This window comes from Aotus nancymaae, unplaced genomic scaffold (genome assembly GCF_030222135.1).
Source record: "Aotus nancymaae isolate 86718 unplaced genomic scaffold, 86718_ANA_hifiasm-v0.15.2.pri h1tg000016l, whole genome shotgun sequence".
NCBI lineage: Eukaryota > Metazoa > Chordata > Mammalia > Primates > Aotidae > Aotus > Aotus nancymaae.
This window is the reverse complement of record NW_026988428.1, coordinates 63,594,759-63,615,173: the sequence shown is the minus strand read 5'-3', so window position 1 is coordinate 63,615,173 and position 20,415 is coordinate 63,594,759. Positions and strand designations below refer to the sequence as shown.

The 20,415-nt window shown below is 43.5% G+C and overlaps 1 protein-coding gene across 1 annotated transcript in view; it reads left to right on the top strand.

Moving 5' to 3' along the window:
* Nucleotides 1–19,351, top strand: part of A2ML1 (alpha-2-macroglobulin like 1) — a 57,997-nt gene extending 38,646 nt beyond the window's left edge. Inside the window, exons 25-35 of the mRNA XM_064376743.1 lie at nucleotides 69–150; nucleotides 745–901; nucleotides 4,192–4,266; nucleotides 4,446–4,608; nucleotides 6,855–7,069; nucleotides 9,712–9,927; nucleotides 10,410–10,537; nucleotides 10,685–10,775; nucleotides 11,499–11,567; nucleotides 18,437–18,539; nucleotides 19,311–19,351. Of these exons, the coding sequence (XP_064232813.1) occupies nucleotides 69–150; nucleotides 745–901; nucleotides 4,192–4,266; nucleotides 4,446–4,608; nucleotides 6,855–7,069; nucleotides 9,712–9,927; nucleotides 10,410–10,537; nucleotides 10,685–10,775; nucleotides 11,499–11,567; nucleotides 18,437–18,539; nucleotides 19,311–19,351 (1,340 nt within the window). The remainder of the gene's footprint in view (nucleotides 1–68; nucleotides 151–744; nucleotides 902–4,191; nucleotides 4,267–4,445; nucleotides 4,609–6,854; nucleotides 7,070–9,711; nucleotides 9,928–10,409; nucleotides 10,538–10,684; nucleotides 10,776–11,498; nucleotides 11,568–18,436; nucleotides 18,540–19,310) is intronic.
* The last annotated feature ends 1,064 nt before the right edge of the window (nucleotides 19,352–20,415 follow it).

Here is a 20,415-nt window from a genome sequence, read left to right as displayed (position 1 = left end):
TCCTTGAAAATCACGGTGGTGTTTTTTGAAATTGTCACTGCGATCTAAAACCACATTTTGTTTGCCAGGGTACCAGAAGGAGCTGATGTACAAACACAGCAATGGCTCCTACAGTGCCTTTGGGGAGCAGGATGGAAATGGAAACACATGGTAATATCATCCAATTCCCAATGAGAGCTGTACTTCAGCATGTAATTCCTGAGCCTTCTGGAACAATTCTACTACCTCTCTCCTTAAGCCCAGTCCTCCTTGCACTAAGTCTTCTACCTCTTTGATACTGCTAATTTCACCCTTTCTTTCTTTCTTTTTTTTTTTTTTTTTGAGACGGAGTTTCGCTCTTGTTATCCAGACTGGAGTGCAATGGCACAATCTCAGCTCACCGCAACCTCCGTCTCCTGGGTTCAAGCAATTCTCCTGCCTCAGCCTCCCGAGTAGCTGGGACTACAGGCGCGCACCACCATGCCCAGCTAATTTTTGTATTTTTAGTAGAGACGGGGTTTCACCTTGACCAGGATGGTCTCGATCTCTTGACCTCGTGATCCACCCGCCTCGGTCTCCCAAAGTGCTGGGATTACAGGAGTGAGCCACCGCGCCCAGCCTAATGCCTCCCTTTTCTAGGCCTGCCATGGCATATGTTCCCTCAGCTACCCTTCTGGAAGCATACACCCAAATAAATGAAAAAAATGATCGCACCGTCACCTAGAAATTCCCCTTCATGCCACATTTCCCTCTTTATCCATGTAGGCTGACAGCCTTTGTCACAAAATGCTTTGGCCAAGCTCAGAAATTCATCTTCATTGATCCCAAGAATATCCAGGATGCTCTCAAGTGGATGGCAGGAAACCAGCTTCCCAGCGGCTGCTATGCCAGCGTGGGAAAACTCCTTCACACAGCCATGAAGGTGCGGATCTGTCCAGGGGCCTGCAGCCGACCGCAATCTGGAAGGACCTCATACCTCTGACCGAGAAGAAGCGAAAGAGCGCTGGCCTGGGAGTCAGTTTTCTCCTGGTCTCCACCGTGACTCTGGATGACCATGGTCATAATGCTTAACCAGTCCGGGCCTCAGTTTTCATGTCTGTAGAATAAGAATACAGATGAAGGTTGAGTGTGGTGGCAGATGCCTGTAATTCCAGCACTTTGGGAGGCCAAGGAGGGTGGATCGTTTGAGCCCAGGAGTTCCAGACCACCCTGGGCAACATGGTGAAACCCCATCTCTACAAAAAAATACGAAAAGTTAGCCAGGCATGTTGGTTCATGCCTGTAGTCCCAGCTACTTGGGTGGTTGAAGTGGGAGGATCACTTGAGCCCAGGAGGCTGAGCCTGCAGTGAGCCATGATTGTGCCACTGCACCCCAACCAGGGAGACCGAGTAAGACACTGTTTAAAAAAAAAAAAAGAAAAAGAGAGAGAGAAAGAATGTGAACTGAAATATGGTTCTCAAAGCATAGTTCCCAGATAAGGAGCATCAGCATCACATGGGAACTTGTTGGAAATGTGAATTCTGACTCCCAGCCCACAACCTACTGAATGAGAAGCTCTGGAAGGGTAGGTCAGAAATTTGTGGGGTTTTTTTTTTTTTTGAGACAGAATTTCACTCTTGTTGCCCAGGCTGGAGTGCAGTGGTGCAATCTCGGCTCACTGCAACCTCCCCCTCCTGGGTTCAAGTGATTCTCCTGCCTCAGCCTCCCGAGTAGCTGAGATTACAGACATGCACCATCACACCCGGCTAATTTTCTATTTTTAGTAGAGAAGGGGTTTCTCCATATTGGTCAAGCTGGTCTCGAACTTTCAACCTCAGGTGATCCACCTGCCTTGGCCTCCCAAAGGGCTGGGATTACAGGCATGAGCCACCATGCCCGGCCTGAAATTTGTGTTTTAACGAGCCCTCTGGATGATTCTGATACACACTGAAATTTGAGACTACTGGACTAAAAGATCTCTGGGCCTCTTACTATGTCACCAAATCCATATGGGAAAGCCACTTCCTAAGGTAGGGACTAGTTGGCAGCCCAATGTCTTTTATGAGAAGTTTACTGTACTGGGCACTGTTCTCGGCACTTGTTTTATTTGATATTATTTAGTGGTTACAACAAATCAATGAGCTAGGTATTGGTATGCCATTATTAATCCCATTTTACAGGTGAAGAAACTAAGGCATGCAAACTAAGTAACTTGCCTAAGGTGCATGGTAATAAGTGGCAGGACTGAGATTTGAACCACGGCAGTTGCACTCCAGAGGCACTGCTCTCTTCTGCTCACACATTACTTGTCCCAAACACAGGGCGAGGTGTAGATCCTGCAGGATAACTTGTTCAGTTCAGAACACATCAGGGCAAGAAAGACTTGTATAAATTTTTCTAGAGAAATCACTTACATTACTATTCCAGGGCAAGGACTATAAATCCTGAGCATTGAATAAAACAATCTCTTTATAGGATTCATTAGTCTCCCTCTGTGGGATCTTATCAGTCTCCCCTAAGACTTCGTCTTCTTCTTCTCTTATACACTGTATGAAATATGAGGTACAAGACAGGACTTAACTAGAACAAGATCCCAGGGGTATTCTTCCTTCCTTCTTTTCTTTCTTTTTTTTTTTTGAGGAAAGAGTCTCACTCTGTTGCACAGGCTGGAGTGCTGCTGCGCAGTCCCGGCTTACTGCAACCTCCGCCTCCTGGGTTCAAGTGATCCTCAGCCTCCTGAGTAGCTGGGACTATAGGCATGTGCCACCACACCCAACTAATTTTTGTATTTTTAGTAGTGATGGGGTTTCACCATGTTGGCCAGGCTGGTCTTGAACCCCTGGCCTCGAGTGATGAACACACTTTGACCTCCCGAAGTGCTGTGATTATAGGCGTGACCCACCACACCTGGCCTCTTCCTTCTTTCCCATGAGAGCAGTCCAGTTCATTGAGAAATCCATTCTCTGTGTAGCCAAGTTTAGTGGTTTGGCACATGAGCTCCAGAGTTAAATGTTCTGGGTTCAAACCCTAGTCCTGCTGCAGATGAGCCGTGTAGCTGTGAGCAAGCTATTTAATCTTTTTATTTATTTACTTTTTTTTTTTTTTTTGAGACAGGGTCTCACTCTGTCACCCAGGCTGAAGTGCAGTGGCATGATCATGGCTCACTGCAGCCTTGACCTCCCCAGGCTCAGATGATCCTCCTACTTCAGCTTCCTGAATAGCTGGAACCACAGGTGTTCCCACATACCACCACAGCTGGCTAATTTTTGTACGTTTTGTAGAGATGGGCTTTACCATGTTGTCCAGGCTGGCCTCAAACTTGTGAGCTCAAGTGATCCTCCACCTACCTTGGCCTCAAAGCTGGGATAATACGCATGACCCACCACATCTGGCCACAAGCTTTGAATCTTAAGTGTTTTTTTTTTTTAATCTATAGAATGAGGACAATAATTTCATTAGTTATTTTAAAAATTTGCTTTAATATTTCTGTGAAAGGCAATAAGCAGGGAAGGTCTCACCTTAATCTCCCCCAGAGAAGGGCTGGGCGTTGTGCTGCGTGAGGGGAGCCGCACGTGAGGAGGCTCGGATGCAGTGATGCGGCGGATTCTTTCCTTATTCCTCCCTCCTTTTTTTTTTTTTTTGAGACGGTGTCTCGCTCTGTCGCCCAGGCTGGAGTGCAGTGGCGTGATCTCAGCTCACTGCAACCTCCACCTCCCGGGTTCAAGCAATTCTCCTGCGTCAGCCTCCCTAGTAGCTGGGACTACAGGCACACACTGCCACACCTGGCTAATTTTTTGTATTTTAGTAGAGTTGGGGTTTCACCTTGTTGCCCAGGTTGATCTCAAACTTCTGAGTTCAGGCAATTCACCTGCCTCCGCCTCCCAAAATGCTGAGAGTACAGGTGTGAACCACCATGCCCAGCCCCTTATTCCTCCCTTCTTTAAGCCTATTATCCTTCCTAATTCCTTCTCTTGGGTTTCTTACACACCCACTCAGTTGAAGTCCTCATGCTACCACCTGCAGGCTGTTTAAAGCTGTGCAGTTACTGAAGTCCAGCCTGTTCCCTCTTTGTGTGTTCTGGACGCTTGGAGCTGCAGAAAGCCTGTGGAAAGGAGAACTTTCTCTTTTTAAAAATAATTCATCCATTCAGAGGGGATGCCATTTTGCAATCTGCACATGATTCTTGTAGGTGCTGCCTGTTGTCCTGACTCATTTTCTCCATTTGCCTCTAGGGTGGTGTTGACGATGAAGTTTCCTTGACTGCATATGTCACGGCTGCATTGCTGGAGATGGGAAAGGCCGTAGATGTGAGTTCTCTTGGCTCCTTCTCTTGACACCCTTCTTCTCATGCCTATTCCTAGAGACATTCACCCATGTTTTTCCCTAGTCACCCTTTTAAGGTCAAGAAGGATAAGACTATTTCCTAATTACTTCCCATTTTGTAAGGAATGCCTTATAAGTTATGGCCTTCATCTTCACTTTTTAGGACCCAATGGTGAGTCAGGGTCTACAGTGTCTCAGGAATTCGGTCACCTCCACCACCAACCTCTACACACAGGCCCTACTGGCTTACATTTTCTCCCTGACTGGGGAAATGGACATGAGAAACACTCTCCTTAAGCAGTTAGATCAACAGGCTATCATCTCAGGTATGTTGGTCCTGTTAAGAGTTCTTTGAAATTGTGAACATAAGCTGTGAGTTATCTATAATCTCCTTGGTATCCTCTGTTCCACACATGTACTCTAGGGTTCATTTCGGTAACAGTTGTTAAGTCATAAAATTATTGTTGGGAGGTTTGTGAGAAACACATACAAGTGCCCAAAGGGCATTTTTATACTTTTAGCTTGAAGAGAAACTACATGGAGGAAGCTAGTCAGAAAATCTGTTGGCATTGTGGAATCACCCTTTTGGAGATCTTTGAAAGCTCTTTGATGAGGCCGGGCGTGGTGGCTCACGCCTGTAATCCCAGCACTTTGGGAGGCCGAGGCGGGTGGATCACAAGGTCAAGAGATCGTAGACCATCCTGGTCAACATGGTGAAACCCCGTCTCTACGAAAAATACAAAAATTAGCTGGGCATGGTGGTGCGTGCCTGTAGTCCCAGCTACTCAGGAGGCTGAGGCAGGAGTATTGCGTGAACCCAGGAGGCGGAGGTTGCGGTGAGCCAAGATCATGCCATTGCACTCCAGCCTGGGTAACAAGAGTGAAACTCCATCTCAAAAAAAAAAAAGAAAGAAAGAAAGCTCTTTGATGTAGGATCACTTTCAATTTTTTTTTTTCTTTTTTTTTTTTGAGATGGAATCTTGCTCTGTTTCCCAGGATGGAGTACAGTGATGGGATCTCGGCTCACTGCAACCTCTGCCTCCCGGGTTCCAGCAATTCTCCTGCCTTAGCCTCCCAAGTAGCTGGGATTACAGGCATGTACCACCACACCTGGCTAATTTTTTGTATCTTTAGTAGAGACAGGGTTTCACCATCTTGGCCAGGCTGGTCTCAAACTCCTGACCTCGTGATCCACCTGCCTTGGTCTCCCAAAATGCTGAGATTACAGGCGTGAGCTGCCGTGCCCAGCTTTAAATATTTTTTAAATTTTTGTTTAACTTTTTATTTTTTGAGATAGAGTCTTGCTCTGTCGCCCAGGCTGGAGTCCAATGGTGCAATATCAGCTCACTGCAACCTCCGCCTCCCGGGTGCAAGTGATTCTCCTGCCTCAGCCTCCCGAGTAGCTGGGATAACGGGCACCTGCCACCACATCCGGCTAATTTTTGTATTTTTAGTAGGGACGGGGTTTCACTATGTTGGCCAGGCTGGTCTCTAACTCCTGACCTCAAGTGATCCGCCCCTCTCGGCCTCCCAAAGTGCTGAGACTACAAACGTGAGCCACTGTGCCCGGCCTGGACCACTTTAAATATATTTAGAATACTATTTGAAGTTATGAGAGATCTTGTAAATAAAATATTACTGCCTTTCTTTTATCTGGCTGTATATTTAAAATTATCCTTCCAGGCAGAAGTTCAGTCTCAGCCTTCATTAATATGAGTGTCATGGCTGAACTGTCTTCTCATATGGGCTCACGGTAGCTTTTTCTCTTGTTATAAACAACTCTAGTCATAGAATATGAGTCCTAGACAATGGGTTAAAAATACCTGTTCCACTGTATATTGATTTATTGTGATGATCTCTTTTCCACTATCTTGTATTGCAAGCTCACATGTTTTCTGTTAACGTTCTTCCAATTAGATTGCCTTCTGTGGTTACTTATTATCTCTAAAATTCTGTTTAATGAGTCTTTAACTTACACCCTTCCCATTTCCATTGTTCTTTTATTGTTTCTTCAGGTTATCAGTTATCTGTCATCTTGGCTGTCACTGAGGTTTCTTTTGGTCTCGTATTCTATTGGACTGCCTTCTAAGCATATTTCATGTTGTTGGCCTCATTAGCATTTCTTCATGGTTTCTTAGAATTCTTACATATACTCTGCCATCTTTGTTCTACTTAAAATGTTAAATCTTTGATTAAATAAAATAAATGCTGAAAAATTCATAAAACTGTAAGCCAAAAAAAAAATTGCCCCCAAACACAGAGATTCTTATAAGAAGCTTCTATTTACCTACTTCCATTAGCATCAGAACTGATAAATTAACTAAGGTGGTTTTCATGTAATGGCTGGAGACAGGAACATTTTTTGATGTTTCTAGCTTTACACACCCACACACACATGCATCCTTGCGTTTACATCAAGGTCAATTAATCAGCTAAATCTGAGAAATTGTTTTCTACTCATATTTAATTCTCAGTTGGTGCTTTCTCTGCTCTAAGATGCTGCATTTACAAAGAGACTATGGGAAAGCCAGTTCCTTCTAAGGCCATCCTAGTTACATTTCTTTTTCCATAGGAGAATCCATTCACTGGAGCCAGAAACCTACTCAGTCACTGAATGCCAGCCCTTGGTCTGAGCCTGCGGCTCTAGATGTGGAACTCACAGCATATGCATTGTTGGCTCAGCTCACCAAGCCCAACCTGACTCAAAAGGAGATAGCCAAGGCCACTAGCATAGTGGCTTGGTTGGCCAAGCAACGCAATGCCTATGGAGGCTTCTCTTCTACTCAGGTAAACAGCCTGCTCTCCTACTGCCACTTATCAGATAGGATTAGATCCTGTGTGGAGCTCGAGGAAAACATACTTTCCTTGCGCTCTCGATCCAGGGTCTTAGAGAAAGAGGAAAAGCCTGTGACAAATATATAGAAATATTCATAAAAACGGGTTATATAACGGGTTATATATACCTGCATAGTATCAGATGCACTTAATTTTCTTTTTTGGTAGAGTGTGAAACATTGGGGCCAGGCGCAGTGGCTCACACCTGTAATCCCAGCACTTTGGGAGGCTGAGGCAGCCTGATCACCTGAGGTCAGGGGTTCAAGACCAACCTGACCAACATGGAGAAACCCCGTCTCTACTAAAATTATAAAATTAACCGGGTGTGGTGGCGTTTGCCTGTAGTCCCAGCTAATTTGGAAGCTGAATTCAATCTATTAAAATGTGTTCTAGACTGAATGTTTGGTAAAAATGTTAAAAGCACCAAGTTTGAATATGGTAATGACTTAATTGAAATTTAAAAAAATTATAGGGTACTGTGCTTCCCTGTTTCAGGGAAATTCGTGGCCAAAGATCAGAAAAGACTCCTTTCTTCTTGCTCGCTCCTAAATAATTAAAATACATAGTAATCTTTTTGTAAAGCAGTGGTGAAATGTTAAGAACTCTCAGTGACAGGTATATGTCAGAATCATTTTTCTTTTCCTTTTTTTTTTTTTGAGATGGAGTCTCTCTCCGTCCCCTAGGCTGGAGTGTAGTGGCGTGATCTCGGCTCACTGCAACCTCCACCTCCCAGGTTCCAGCCATTCTACTCCCTCAGCCTCCCGAATAGCTGGGATTATAGGCAAGTGCCACCATGCCTGGCTAATTTTTGTGATTTTTAGTAGAGATAGGGTTTCACCACGTTGGCCAGGCTGGTCTCGAACTCCTGACCTCAGGTGATTATCTGCCTCGGCCTCCCACAGTGCTGGGATTACAGGCGTGAGCCACTGTGCCCAGCCAGAATCATTTTTCAATGAAATCCTTGGCTATCACAAGAAGTCATATATCACATATCACTCACACTGGTTTTTCAGCCGACAGTGAGGTCCCTTTCTTTGAATTGTTTCCATATGTTCAAACAGTAAAAAACCTCCCTGGCTCCAATCCACAAAGGATAAACAATAATTGTTTGTTGATGGTCAAGCTGCACAGCTAAAACTTGTTCCCGGCTTCACCGGGGTTGGTGACCTGTCTTCTTGTTTTGTACAACAGTGATAATGTCAAAATAAGACTGTCTTTTTCATTTGTGAGATGGAGAAATAGGGGTTCTTTTGGTAATAGATACTTTACACAGTGTCAAGAATGTAGAAATTTTCATAATATAGAGCAAGATATGACAATTTTGAACACTTCATTAGTTTTTCTTTCCTCTTGTAATTTATATGAATTATGTTTTCAGAATGAGGCAGTTCAAACTTCACTGTACCATGCTCACTTAGTGACAGCTTATCTGTCTCACTCCCAGAGAAATAAAAGGTCGTCACTGCCGGGCGCGGTGGCTCAAGCCTATAATCCCAGCACTTTGGGAGGCCGAGGCGGGTGGATCACAAGGTCAAGAGATCGAGACCATCCTGGTCAACATGGTGAAACCCCATCTCTACTAAAAAAATACAAAAAAAATTAGCTGGGCATAGTGGTGCATGCCTGTAATCCTAGCTACTCCGGAGGCTGAGGCAGGAGAATTGCCTGAACCCAGGAGGCGGAGGTTGCGGTGAGCCGAGATCGCGCCATTGCACTCCAGTCTGGGTAACAAGAGCGAAACTCCGTCTCAAAAAAAAAAAAAAAAAAAAAAATACAAAAAAAAAGATCATCACATGTTATAATGGCTAAGAGGCTGGCCTGCAAGGAAGGGCTTTCCTGGAGTCCCTGATACTCCTTCCAAGTGTGATATAGAAGATCGTTACATAGTTAAATGACTTCATAGACTGCACTTTTTAGGGCTATCAAGTTACTACTGTTTCCTCCCCAAATAAAGAAGCTCTAAAATATATACCAAACAGTTATCCACTTGCTTGTAGCAATAACTCATTCCGAAGCTGTTTGATTTCTGAATATGAATTTGTTAGGTTAGCAAGTAACCCATGGATGTTCGGTAGTACCTTGTTGATGGTGATTTTCTGTAAAAGCATGCTATTGTGATTTCTTTTTTTTTTTTTTTTGAGATGGAGTTTCGCTCTTGTTACCCAGGCTGGAGTGCAATGGCGCGATCTCGGCTCACCACAACCTCCGCCTCCTGGGTTCAAGCAATTCTCCTGCCTCAGCCTCCCGAGTAGCTGGGACTACAGGCATGCACCACCATGCCCAGCTAATTTTTGTATTTTTAGTAGAGACGGGGTTTCACCTTGTTGACCAGGATGGTCTTGATCTCTTGACCTCGTGATCCACCCGCCTTGGCCTCCCAAAGTGCTGGGATTATAGGCTTGAGCCACCGCGCCCAGCCTGCTACTGCGATTTCTATGTCAGCTTCTCCAGAGGAGGTGGGTATAGTTCTTTAAATACTTAGAGAAGGCATCATCCAAGCCGACTGACAACCAGATGTGTGGGTTATAGAGTCGTTCAAGGTTAATTCCAATGGCTCACAAAATGGTAAGTATACGTTCGGTTGTTTCCCTCAGGATACTGTAGTTGCTCTCCAAGCTCTTGCCAAATATGCCACTACTGCCTACATGCCATCTGAGGATGTCAGCCTGTCTGTAAAATCCACTGAGAATTTCCAGCGCACATTCAACATACATTCAGCAAACAGATTGGTATTTCAGCAGGAGACTCTGCCCAACGTCCCTGGAATGTACATGTTGGAGGCCTCAGGCGAGGGCTGTGTCTATGTACAGGTAAGTAGATCCATGACAATGAGGGTACTTTGGAAAGGAGAGTCTCAGGGCATCTTCCCCTTATGCCTTTTCTCTTTCTCACGTGTAAGAAAAGTAGTTTGAGGGCCCGACGTGGTGGCTCATGCCTGTGATCCCAACACTTGGGGAGGCCGAGGCGAGCGGATCATCTGAGGTCAGGAATTTGAGACCAGCCTGGCCAACATGGTGAAACTCCGTCTCTACTAAAAATACTAAAATTAGCTGGGCATGGTAGCAGGCGCCTGTGATCCCAGCTATTTGGGGGGCTGAGGCAGGAGAATGGCTGGAACCCAGGAGGTGGAGGTTGCGGTGAGCCAAGATCACGCCATTGCACTCCAGCCTAGGCAACAAGAGCGAAACTTAGTCTAAAAAAACAAAGAAAAAAGAAAAGAAAAGTAGTTTGAACTGTACAATCTTTAAAATTTTTTCCAACTCTGATTTGGGTATCTATTTCTTCCTACCAGACTGTGTTAAAATACAATATTCTCCCTCCTAAAAATATGAAGACCTTTAGTCTTAGCGTGGAAATGGGAAAAGCTAGATGTGAGCAATTGACTTCACCTCGATCCTTGACTCTCACCATCCATACCAGGTGAGGAAAGCTGGGGTGTTGGTGGCAGGGGGAGCACCTGGTCATGGGAGCTGAGCTGGGACACGTGTGTGTATGTGTTTGTGTGTTGGGGATGCAGTGTGCACTGAAATAATAGGCTCATATGTGTTTTCTTCTTCCTGGTCTCAGTTACGTGGGGAGCCGCAGCTCTTCCAATATGGCTATTGTGGAAGTGAAGATGCTATCTGGGTTCAGTCCCACGGAGGGCACCAGTCAGTTAGTAAGTTACTTCTGTTTTCTTCATTTATCTAGCTGTGAGGGGACCTAACGTTGTAATAAAAAAAACTGGTAAAATGGACATCATGGCATGTGTGTGTATACACACACGTGTATACATGGCATGTATGTATGTACACTTGTAAGAAATATATGTATGTATATGTATGTAAGAAAAGTAGTTTTCATACATCTATATGGCATCTGTATATATATGCATGTATACATATGTATATGCCAAATATGCCACTACTGCCTACGTGTGATCTGAGGTCAACCTGGCTATAAAATCCACTGAGAATTTTCAGTACACATTCAACATACAGTGGGTCAACAGATTAGTATTTCAGCAAGAGACTCTGCCCAATGTGTGTGTGTGTGTGGGGGGGATGCAGTGTGCATGGAAATAATAGGCTCACACATGTTTTCACATATACACATACACATGTGTATACATATATACATATATATACATGTGTATATATGTGTGTGTATATATGTATATATACACATCCACACACACACAAACTCATGATTGGATTATTGAAATGGGCTGCAAGGGTGCGGCAGGTATATGACATGCAACTTGTAACAGTCTTGGCTCCCTTTTCCTACCCTTCCACAGTATATATTGTTTTCTTGATCATGGCAGAGCTTTGGAAGACTAACCTGGGGGATAGGGAAGACTCTAGCTCTTAGTGTCTTTTTTTCTCCCTTTCTTATTCAGCTTCTTCAGCAACCCCTGGTGAAGAAGGTTGAATTTGGAACTGACACACTTAACATTTACTTGGATGAGGTAGGTATTCAGGAACTAGATCAAAGAGCTGGATTGCTTATGTATCTTCATGACTTCCCTTCGAATCTGTATATATGGTGTCACACACATGGGGATGAGGGGCCTGGGAGCGAGTCCACACCATGCCATGAGTTCTGATGCTGGTATACCGTAAAACACCCCATCGTGCCTCTAGAGGAGCCCTGTCCAACAGACCTATAATGTGAGCCATTTACATCATTTAAAAATTTCTGGTAGCCACATTTCAAAGTAGATAAGCAGAGATAAACAGATGAAATTAAATTTAATGGTATATTTTATGCAAGCATATACACCCCAAATATCTCCATTTTATCATATAATTAATATACAGAAGTATTAATGAGATAGCTACATTTTCTTTTCTGTACCACACCTTTGAAATCCAGTGTGTACTTTACACTGTCAGCGCATCTCAATTCTGACTGGCCTCATTTCAAGTGCTCAATAGCCACAAACGGCATTGCACCTCTAGAGTATAACCAGCTATAGTGGTTAATAGCAGAAGCTCTGAAGCCAGACTGCCTGGGCTGCAATCTTGGTTCTAGCATTGACTGTGTAACTGGACAAGTTGTTGAAAGTTAGTTGTAGGGCCGGGTGTGGTGGCTTACGCTTGTAATCCCAGCACTTTGGGAGCCGGAGGCGAGCGGGTCATGAGATCAGGAGTTGGAGACCAGCGTGGCCAACACAGTGAAACCCCATTGCTACTAAAAATATAAAAATTAGCTGGACATGGTGACAGGTGCCTGTAATCCCAGCTACTCGGGAGCCTGAGGCAGGAGAATCACTTGAACCCGGGAGGCGGAGGTTGGAGTGAGCCAAGATCGTGCCACTGCACTCCAGCCTGGGTGACAGAGCTAGACTTCGTCTCAAAAAAAAAGAAAAGAAAAAGAGTTAGCTGCAAAATGTGTGTGGATAGGGATCAAAGTAGTTATCTGCCTCTTAGAATTATAGAAAAAACTAAATTATTTAAGACATGTAAAAATATTTAGAACTGTATGTGGTATAGAGTAAGCCCTCATTACTCTATACCTACTGGTATCATTTTAATATTGGTTAATATTAATTAGACATTGTATATAACCTTTTATTTTAACAAAACAAGAAGTTCTCAAGAACTAACAATGTTCTAAAAATTGCTACCATGCACCTTTTCATGAAATTCCACTCCACACAAGGAACAAAGTTATCCTTGTTGTATATAACCAACAGACAAGAATATCCCGAATCAGAACGTACTGTTGTTAGTAACATCCGTTTCCAACCCCCTGCCCACCCACCAACCCAATCAACTAACTGTGTTTCCTATCTTCCAGGGAGCCAGGGTTTTGTTATGTTGTGTGGGTCTTGTATCGTTTCTTTTGAGACAGCTCACGTTAGTTTATCAGTCATTACCCTGTAATCATGATGCTGCGGTTTAAAACTTTGCAAAGTTTATAATGCTTTCATACAGGACTTATTCAAGTCTTACAGCAACCCTCCTTAGACATAAGGAGACTGAGATTTGGAGAGAGAGTGGCTTGTCTGAGTCAGACTATCTGTCAGTGTCTGAGGCAGGGGCGGAACATGGGGAGTCTGATTTCCACGACGCCATGCCCTGAGACTGCAATGAACTGCTCCTCAGTGTGTCCTGCCAAATCTGCCAATTGGCAGATTTTTGAGGCATCAGGTCTAATGATCTAAAAGCCAGTACTAATGATTGTATCTGTGTTCATTTCCTCTTTTCTGTGCATATTCTCCCTTGTGTTCTTGATCAATTTCACCAGAGGATGACCTTATTCACATTTATAGTCTTCCTTATTTTTTAATGAACCTATACTATAAATGTTCCTCTAGGTACATGCCATCCCTGTCCCACAATCTCAGACAAGTGGTATTTTCATTGTCAATCAGTTCTAACTATTTCTTATTTACTTATTTATTTATTTATTAAAGAAAAAAAAGTCTTTTTATTTTATAAAGACAGGGTTTCGGCCGGGCGCGGTGGCTCAAGCCTGTAATCCCAGCACTTTGGGAGGCCGAGGCGGGTGGATCACGAGGTCAAGAGATCGAGACCATCCTGGTCAACATGGTGAAACCCCGTCTCTACTAATACAAAAAATTAGCTGGGCACGGTGGCGCGTGCCTGTAATCCCAGCTACTCAGGAGGCTGAGGCAGGAGAATTGCCTGAACCCAGGAGGCGGAGATTGCGGTGAGCCGAGATCGCGCCATTGCGCTCCAGCCTGGGTATCAAGAGCGAAACTCCGTCTCAAAAAAAAAAAAAAAAAAAAAAAAAGACAGGGTTTCACCATGTTGGCCAGGGTGGTCTTGAACTCCTGTTCTCAGGTGATCCGCCCGCCTTGGCCTCCCAAAGTGCTGGGATTACAGGCGTGAGCCACCGCGCCCGGCCCTAACTATTTCTTAATTTGTTGGGAAACACATGAATTTTAAAGCCATCCTTTTATTCCTGATGTCTAATTTTGTTGCATTATGGTCTGAGAAGACAGTCTTCATGATCTTGATTGCCTGGAATGCGCTCAAGTTTCTTTCATGACTTAATCCATGATCTGTTTTTGCAAGTGTTCAGTGTGCACTCCAAAAGAACGTCTCTTTCTTTTCTCTTGGGTCTGGATTCTGATCTAGAAGTCTGAGATCACTATTTCTGTTGTTCATGTGTTTAATAACTCTGCTTATTTTTCTGCTTGATTTAACAATTTCTGAAAAGGGTGTGTTAAAATATCCAGTTTTGATGGTTTTTGTTTGTTTTGTATTTTTTGGTAGAGATGGGATTTCACCATGTTGGTCAGGCAGGTCTTGAACACCTGACCTCAAGTGATCCGCCTGCCTTGGCCTCCCAAAGTGCTGGAGTTATATGCGTGAGCCACTGAACCTGGACTCCAATTATATTTGATTTATCAATTTATCCATATATTTCTGCCAGTTGTTTCCTGATATATTTGAGACTATGCTATGAACATATCTTCTTAAATTTTCCTTATACTAGTATATAGTATCCTTTCGCCATTACTATATATGTGTAGATATTTATTTTATTTTATTTTATTTTTATTTTTTATTTTTTTTGAGACAGAGTCTCGCTCTGTCACCAGGCACCAGGCTGGAGTACAGTGGCGCAATCTCAGCTCACTGCAACCTCCGCCTCCCAGATTCAAGCAATTCTCCTGCCTCAGACTCCTGAGTAGCTGGGACTACAGACGCGTGCCACCACGCCCAGCTAATTTTTACATTTTAGTAGAGACGGGGTTTCACTATGTTGGCCAAGATGATCTTGATCTCTTGACCTCGTGATCCGCCCACCTTGGCCTCCCAAAGTGCTGGGATTACAGGCGTGAGCTACGGTGCCCTGCCATGTATATATTTATATCATATACTTTTGCCTTAGATTCCTACACCATGTGCGTGCCTGTGCGCGCGCGCGCGCGCGCGCGCGCACACACACACACACACACTTTTTTTGCCCTTCCCTTGCATGCCATTTAGCCAGATATTAAAACTGCTATCTCAGCTTTCTTTTGGTTCATATTAGTCATTTGCTTTAATTCCTTTTTTTTTTTTTTTTTGAGATGGAATTTCGCTCCTGTTACCCAGGCTAGATAGAGTTCAATGGTGCGATCTCGGCTCACCGCAACCTCCGCCTCCTGGGTTCAGGCAATTCTCCTGCCTCAGCCCCCTGAGTAGCTGGGATTACAGGCACGCGCCACCATGCCCAGCTAATTTTCTGTATTTTGAGTAGAGAAGGGGTTTCACCGTGTTGACCAGGATGTTCGGTCTCTTGACCTCGTGATCCATCCGCCTCGGCCTCCCAAAGCGCTGGGATTACAGGCGTGAGCCACCGTGCTTTAATTCTTTATGGTAACCAAATGATAGAAAAGAACAGTGATTCTAAAAATTCTTTGTTTCAGGATCCCTTTATACTCTTAATTTACTGAGTACCTCAAACAGCTTTTGGTGAAGTGGGTTTTAGCTACTGATCTTTATCATATTAGAAATTAAAACTGAGGCAGTCTTAAAATATTTAATTAATTTTAAAATGATAAACAACTCATTACATCTTAATATAAATGACATTTTATGAAAATAACTATTTTCCAAAATAAAAAAAATAAGAATAGTGACATTGTTTTGCTTTTTTGCTTTAATGTCTGGCTTAATCAAAAAGAATACAATTTTCCTATTTACTTCTACATTCAAACTGATACAGTATTACATATAAAGTAGCCTCTGATAACTTTCCTGTATACTTTTTTTATTTTTTAAATCTCTTTCCCCAGAAAAAAACAATCTGCTGTATACTTGTAAAAGAATAAGAGTGAGGGGAAAAAAATAAACAAATAATGTCTTAATATCATTTTGAAAATAATTCTGACCTCTCAGATACTCTGATGCAATCTCAGGACTCCCTGGGGTGGGGAGGTCCCTCGACCACACTTTGAGAAGCACTATGCCTGAAGAACTTTGGAAATCTCTTCCAATTAGGCATTAATAGCTCTATATCTAAATTTATAATATAATATTCTTTTATCTATTTATTTTTTTGAGAGAGGGTCTCACTCTGTTGACTATGCTAGCGTGCAGTGGCCCGATATTGGCTCTCTGCAATCTCCATCTCCCGGGTTCAAATGATCCTCCCACCTCAGCCTCCCAAGTGGCTGGGATTTATTTTCTTGTTATATTAAATTAAATTAACCTATACGATTGTCTTAGATTTTCCGTTTACTAATTTCTTCAACAAATATTTACTGAGCAACCAACATATGCCAGTTACTTTTCTAAGTGATGGAGATGTAGCAATGAAAACAACAGACATGATACCTGGCCTAATAGAGCTGATATTCTAGTGAAGAGACAAAAAATATTCAGGTTTTTAAAAATCACATGTATCTGTGTATACGCACACATTTTTTTTTTTTCAGTAGTAACAAATGCATAAGGGAATACAGAATGCTGGTGGGGCAGGCCAGGGATGTGAGTATTTTTAAATAAGTTCTTCAAGGAAAGCAGCTTATTAGCGAACCAATAAGGGGCATAGAACTGTTGGAGTAAAATGCAAGTCTGTTTCTTTGGCCACTTTGACAAATTTAGTGGAGGAACCATGGGTCAGAGTGGACCATGAACGAAGGGAACCAGTTCACAAGAGGGCCAGAGAGCTGTAGGATCCTCAGAAGAAAGAGCCAGGAAGTCAGCAACAGGCAATGTCTTTAAGATTGTCATAGGGCAGAAGGTGTAGGTAGAGGGTTTCAGAAATTTGTTTTTTTTTTTTTTTTTTTTTTTTTTTTTTTTTTTTTGAGACGGAGTTTTGCTCTTGTTACCCAGGCTGGAGTGCAATGGCGCGATCTCGGCTCACCGCAACCTCCGCCTCCTGGGTTCAGGCAATTCTCCTGCCTCAGCCTCCCAAGTAGCTGGGACTACAGGCACGCGCCACCATGCCCAGCTAATTTTTGTATGTTTAGTAGAGATGGGGTTTCACCATGTTGACCAGGCTGGTCTCAATCTCTTGACCTTGTGATCCACCCACCTCAGCCTCCCAAAGTGCTGGGATTATAGGCATGAGTCACTGCGCCCGGCCCAGAAATTTTTTTTTAATTAAAATTTATTTATTTATTTATTTATTTATTTATTTATTTATTATTATTATTTTTTTTTTTTGAGACGGAGTTTCGCTCGTTACCCAGGCTGGCGTGCAATGGCGCGATCTCGGCTCACCGCAACCTCCGCCTCCTGGGTTCAGGCAATTCTCCTGCCTCAGCCTCCTGAGTAGCTGCGATTACAGGCACGCGCCACCACGCCCAGCTAATTTTTTGTATTAGTAGAGACGGGGTTTCACCATGTTGACCAGGATGGTCTCGACCTCTTGACCTTGTGATCCACCTGCCTCGGCCTCCCAAAGTGCTGGGATTACAGGCTTGAGCCGCCGCACCCGGCTATTAAAATTTATTTATTTATTTTTTATTTTTTATTTTTAGATGGACTCCTTCTCTCTTGCCCAGGTGGAGTGCAGAGGTGCCATCTCAGCTCACTGCAACCTCCACCTCCTCCCAGGTTCAAGCAATTCTTCTGCCTCAGCCTCGTGAGTAGCTGGGATTACAGGTGCCAGCCACCATTCCCAGCTAATTTTTATATTTTTAGTAGAGACAGGGTTTCTCCATGTTGGCCAGGCTGGTCTCCAACTCCTGACCTCAAGTGATCCACCTGCTTCTGCCTCCCAAAGTGCTGGGATTACAGTCGTGAGCCACTGTGCCAGACTAAAAATTTTTTAATTTTTAAATTTATTTTATTTTATTTTATTTTTGAAATGGAGTCTTGCTCTGTCGCCCAGGCTGGAGTGCAGTGATGCATGCCACCACACCCAACTAAGTTTTGTATTTTTAGTAGAGATGGGGTTTCACCATGTTGGTCAGACTGGTCTTCTACTCCTGACCTCGTGATCTACGTCTCCCAAAGTGCTGGGATTACAGTCATGAGCCACTGCGCCTGGCCATTTTTTTCTGAGATGGAGTCTTAATCTGTCGCCCAGGCTAGAGTGCTGTGGCACAATCTCAGCTCACTGCAACCTCTGCCTCCTGGGTTCCAACAATTCTCCTGCCTGTGTGTGCCACCACGCCCCACTAATTTTTATATTTTTAGTAAAGATGGTGTTTCACCGTGTTTGCCAGGATGGTCTCGATCTCCTGACCTTGTGATCCACCCATCTTGGCCTCCTAAAGTGCTGGGATTGCAGGCGTGAGCCAGCGCTTCAGGACGAGTTTGAGGAAATCTGCATGAAGAAAGCAAGGGTCTTTTAACTCCACATTGCACAGAGTGTAATTTTCATTTTAGTTCTAAGGTACCATTTCATCTGTCTTCCCCACAGCTCAGTAAGAACACTCAGATTTATACCTTCACCATCAGCCAAAGTGTGTTGGTCACCAACTTGAAACCAGCAGCCATCAAGGTCTATGACTACTACCTACCAGGTGAGGGCTGGCCTGAAATGAGAGCTGAGAAATAACCTGCATCTTCCAACTTACTTCTGCCTCATTCTTTGTCACTTCTCTCTCAATTTTACAAATACTCCTTCCCAAGCCAAGTAGCACATAATTAAATTATCTAATCTCCTAAAACATTTTAATTCAGTTGTGTGCCATTTTTAGCTTTTGTACACTAGAGACATTTTATATGATGTGGTCCTTCGACCAAGAAGAGAATAATGTGAATGAACCATTGCTCTATTTCTTTCTTTCTTTTTTTTGAGACAGAGTCTCGCTCTGTCACCAGGCACCAGACTGGAATGTGGTGGCGATCTCGGCTCCCTGCAACCTCTGCCTCCCAGGTTCAAGCAATTCTCCTGCCTCAGCCTCCCGGGTAGCTGGGACTACAGGTGCACACCACCACGCCCAGCTAATTTTTTTTGTATTTTTAGTAGAGACTGGGTTTCACCATGTTGGCCAGGATGGTCTCGATCTCTTGACCACATGATCTGCCCACCTCGGCCTTCCAAAGTGCTGGGATTACAGGCGTGAGCCACCGCGGCCGGCCCCATTGTTCTCTTTCTATTATTTTTACTATGAATAATAGTTTGTCACAATGTGCAAATATTAGTGATTGAAACTGCCTTGTAATTCTGAATATGCTCATAACCTGTAGAGATTCTATGGAAAAGGCTAAAGCCGTAACTTTTATGATCCATTTTCCCTCTGAATATAGGAGGCCCTCAAAGTAATAATATGTTTTATTTCATTTTACAGATGAACAGGCAACAATTCAGTATTCTGATCCCTGTGAATGAGGTAAGTCCAGGGAGAAATGCGTGAAGTTATGGGTTAGAGTGGCAGAAGTTAAGAGGACCCTCTTTTGACTTACTGTTACTGTCTTCTTTTTCTTTCTTTTCCTTTTTTTTTTTTTTGAGATAGAGTCTTGCTGTTTTGCCCAGGCTGGAGTGCCGTGGAGGAGGTTGAGTGGCTCACTTCCCAGGTTCTAGTGATTCTCCTACCTCAGCCTCCCCAGTTGCTGGGATTATAGGTGCCCACCATAACTTAGCCTCGCTAATTTTCGTATTTTTGGTAGAGATGGGGTTTCACTGTGTTGACCAGGCTGGTCTCGAACTCCTGACTTCAGGTGATCTGCTCACCTTGGCATCCCAAAGTGCTGGGATTACAGGCATGAGCCACCACTCTCAGCCTGTTATTGTCTTTCATAAGCTCATTTTTTATAGAAAGTGAGCTTCTTTTTTTTTTTGTCGTAAACTCTTTTTTTTTGTTTTGTTTTTGAAACAGAATCTGGCTCTGTTGTCCAGGCTGGAGTGTAGTGGCATGAACTCAGCTCACTGCAGCCTCTGCTTTCCAAGTTCAAGCAATTCTTCTGCCTCAGCCTCCTGAATAGCTAGGATTATAGGCATAGGCATGTGCCACCACACCCAGCTAATTTTTTTGTATTCTTAATAGAGATGGGGTTTCACCATGTTGGCCAGGCTGGTCTCAAACTCCTGGCCTCAGGTGATACGCCTACCTCAACCTCCCAAAGTGCTGGGATTACAGGCGTGAGTCACTGTGCCTGGCCTGTCCTAAACTCTTGAAAATAGTTTATATCAGAAAAACCTAATCTTGGTATTAAAACAATACTTTTTTCTATCAGATTGAAATTAGATTGATTTTTCCTAATATTTTTATATAATACATCTTTGTGATATGAAAATAGTAAGGTCAAAGTAAAGGTTACCTAATTCTACACCTGTAGGATAACGCTATTAATAATCCAATTGTGCATTTGTGAGGTTTTTGTTTTGTTTTGTTTTGTTTTGTTTTTTGAAGAGAGAGGTCAAGTATACTCTATAAATGTAATGAGTTTCTGGGT